We start from the raw sequence: 3,481 nt of genomic DNA on the forward strand, positions 1-3,481 counted from the left end.
CTGTGACTGTAAATCCACCCTTGAAAGACTTTGCTGGAGGAGAATGAGCAGTAAATTAATAAAAGGGCTTTTTTTATCAGGACAAGGAGTTTGCTTCATGCTCTCGGGAAGTCATGGCGCCCCGCATGCACGGCCTTGCCTCTTTGTTTTTGGGGTTTCTGGCGTGCATGCACGCACAAGGATCACACGCATGGCAATGCCAAAAGCCAGTGCGTGCATGCACACCAGTCAGCTGATTGTCTGGTGCGCATGCATGCCATAACCGAGAAGTTCAGCTTTTCCGGAGCATGATCCCTTCCCATTTGCGGCAGTACCGAAAACCACCCTGTGCATGCGCACCGCCCAGCCGATTATCGGGAGTGCATGAGCACTAGAACCTGGAAGTTCGGCTTTTTAGGAGTGCGGCCCGGACAAGCACAACCTTTACGACACTCATTGCTGAAAAGATTCACCATCACTGCCCTAGGTAAAAGCTATAAAAGAAAATGGCCACTGCTCAGCCACCTTCAGAGCTGACATCTTTTATTTGAACACCTCCTGTGAAAACCCACTTGAATTAATTGCTGTCATCTTTCAAAGGAAAAAAGAGAGAGAGAGACATTTGGGAAAGCACTTTTAACATTAGGAGCTTTTATTCATAGTTCAAAATGTGCAAACACCCAAGAACCAAGGCAACGTAAATTAAACTAAGATTTTTTTTTTCCAGGATTCATGCTGTTCGGCTGACGATTTCAAGAAATCTGAATTTGTCGCAGGTGAAGGGGAGCAGCTGGAGAGAGAGAACGATGAAGCAGCCATGGACCTCTCTGCCTTCAAGTGCCATCAAAGGAGCATTTTGGAATTAAAAAACAAAATTGGAAATGGTCAATAAGAAAGAACCCCACAGCTACACATGAAAGGATCAGGGTAACCAAGGGATGAATGGATGGATGTCCTACCTGGGGGTCATGTCTAAGTTGTAGATATCGAGACATGGAGGTCACTATCAGATAGGTTAAAATCAGTATCTGAACATGCCTGGAACATCACTCTGGAGACGCTGAAAAGTAAAGAGGTACAGTTAGCATGGAACCAATGTCCTACCGAAATGAAACACCGGTAGGGTAATTGGCACCCAAACTTTGTATGCTTAAGCAGTGAAAGGAGATTGAACAATATTTGAGGGACTGTTGCAGAGAAGAGGGGATCGGCCTATTCCCCATAGCACCTGGGGAGCTGCAGGGGTGCATAGTTAGAATGCAGTACTGCAGGCTACTTCTGTTTTGGCCTGCCAGCAGCCAGCAGAGCTGGCAGTAGATCCAGACAGTGAGGATGTTAGGGAGGAACCTAGGCCAGTCCTGGAGTCTGGGAAAGGCTCTGATGGGGGCTCTGTGTCAGAAGCAGAGATGGGGCCAGAGCCATAAACCAGTTATCAGCTGTTGTCGGAGTTAGATATCGGTGAGACAGAAGAACAGCTGGAGCCTGTTCTCAGTGTGCGCATGTACAGAGTTGCCAGAACAGCTAAAGAACAGGGGTCAACTTGGGAGTAAGGCCACAGGTGGACGATGAATGGCCCCTCCCAGAGGAAATAAAAGAGGAGCAAAGGGGAGTGGAATTTGCAGGAGACAATTAGTTTGCTTAATTGGTTTGTGACTCTCCAAGACTCCTGGCCAAGTTTTGCAGAGATCGGTCTGGTAGCTCTCCAAGCCAGATAAGGTCTGTGACTGTAAATCCTCCCTTGAAAGACTTTGCTGGATGTGAAGGAGCAGAATTCACAGGAAATTAATAAACGGGACAAGGAGTTTGCTTCATGCTCTTGGGAAGCCTAGGTCAGAACAACGCAGTGGTTAGTACTGCAGGCTACTTCTGCTGCCTGCCCTCAGCCTGCAGTTCGAATCGCAGCAGGCTCAAGGTTGACTCAGCCTTCCATCCTTCCGAGGTGGGTAAAATGAGGAGCCAGATTGTTGGGGCAATAGGCTGACTCTGTAAACCACTTAGAGAGGGCTGTAAAAGCACCGTGAAGTGGTACACAAGTGTAAATGCTATTGCTATTGCTGTGGATGGGACAAGAAGTAACAGGTGGAAGCTAATAAAGCTGAGTCCTTTGGAGAAGGGCAGCATATAAATCCAAATAAACCTTAAACCTTAAACCTTAAAAGAGAGATCCAGCCTTGAATGAAGGAGAAATTCCCTATCAATGAGAACAACTAACTGGTGGAACAGCTTGCCTCCGAAAATTGTGGATGTTCCATTACTGGATGTTTTTAAGAAGAGATTGGAGAGTCATTTGTCCTGAATGGTACAGGGTCACCTGCAGGGGGTTGGATGGGAAGACCTCCAAGGACCCTTCCAACTCTGTTATTCTGTATTCTGATCCTAATCCGACCATTTCATTCCAATTGAGTTTTACCTGTTCCTCACTTTATCCACCCTCTCCTGCATGGCGTCCTTTCTCATGTCACTGGTAACAGAATATACTTGAGTTTGGCTGGAAAACATAAGGTGTGTTGAAATAGGTTTTAATATTTGTACAATAGAAGAGCCCCCAAAGTCCAAAATTCACCTTCTAAAAGACGTCCTTTAAAGAAAAGGATCTTCAGAGTCCTAATCTGAATAAATCATCTTTTTAGAAATGCATTTATTCTTATTTATTTATGTCAGAATATTCATGCTCTGGCAGAGACATGGTAACAAGGTCAGCCAATGAATAGGCATGGTAACAGGTCAGCCAATGGGGCTTGTTTGGAAAACAGAAACTTAAGCAAGGAGTCTGGGTGTGGCTTAGCTCCCTGCTCAGCTCTAAAACGAAACTCGTCTGGCCTTCTCTGTTTTAAGCTCTCAACTCTGAACTGAAATAAATCTCTCCTCTGCCTGTGTTTTGCCTGTAACTACTACCACGTTGGAAGAATCTGCTGTTGGTACTGTACATTTATTCATCTGTTATTATGTATATAAAGAAGTTAATGAATCCAGCTGAATCAGTTATCTGTGTATGCTTTCTGGGTGTGATTTCTGCAACAAACTCTGACATTTTTTTAATATCTAAAATGAGCTGGACAAAAATATTGGCAATGCCATTTATATTTTGTTTACTTTGTTCTATTGGGTAGGGTTTTTTGGGGGAAGAGTAATCTTGTCACTTGTCATGAAAGAGTTGCGACAGGCATTAGGTTTTACCTCCAACGCATAAACTGAATTCTCATTCGGTCCTCCAGAAGCTCCTGGCTAGAACTGCAGGAAAGTTTGATGTCAGACATACTTGGAAAGTCCTATAAAATTCAATGAATGAATGAATGAATGAATGAATGAATGAATGAATGAATGAATGAATGAATGAATGAATGAATGAATTGAAGGAAGGAAGGAAGGAAGGAAGGAAGGAAGGAAGGAAGGAAGGAAGGAAGGAAGGAAGGAATTGGTTATTGGTGTCAGACTTGCCTCAGTTTAAACCTCTAAGTAAGGTAAAGATAAAGGTTCCCCTCTTACATATGTGCTAGTCGTT

At 44.2% G+C, this 3,481-nt stretch overlaps 1 protein-coding gene across 1 annotated transcript; it reads right to left on the bottom strand.

The window, feature by feature from the left end:
- Positions 1-702: 702 nt before the first annotated feature.
- Positions 703-3,270, bottom strand: SPATA19 (spermatogenesis associated 19). The gene is made up of 4 exons (XM_081960647.1): positions 3,157-3,270; positions 2,390-2,467; positions 939-1,039; positions 703-810 (listed from the first exon to the last, which is right to left on the bottom strand). The coding sequence occupies exons 1-3, from the start codon at positions 3,234-3,236 to the stop codon at positions 952-954; spliced, it is 246 nt and encodes an 81-aa protein (XP_081816773.1). The 5' UTR covers positions 3,237-3,270; the 3' UTR covers positions 703-810; positions 939-951.
- Between the last annotated feature and the right edge of the window lie 211 nt (positions 3,271-3,481).

Source organism: Natrix helvetica, assembly GCF_964273705.1.
Source record: "Natrix helvetica genome assembly, chromosome: 8".
Classification (NCBI taxonomy): Eukaryota; Metazoa; Chordata; class Lepidosauria; order Squamata; family Natricidae; genus Natrix; species Natrix helvetica.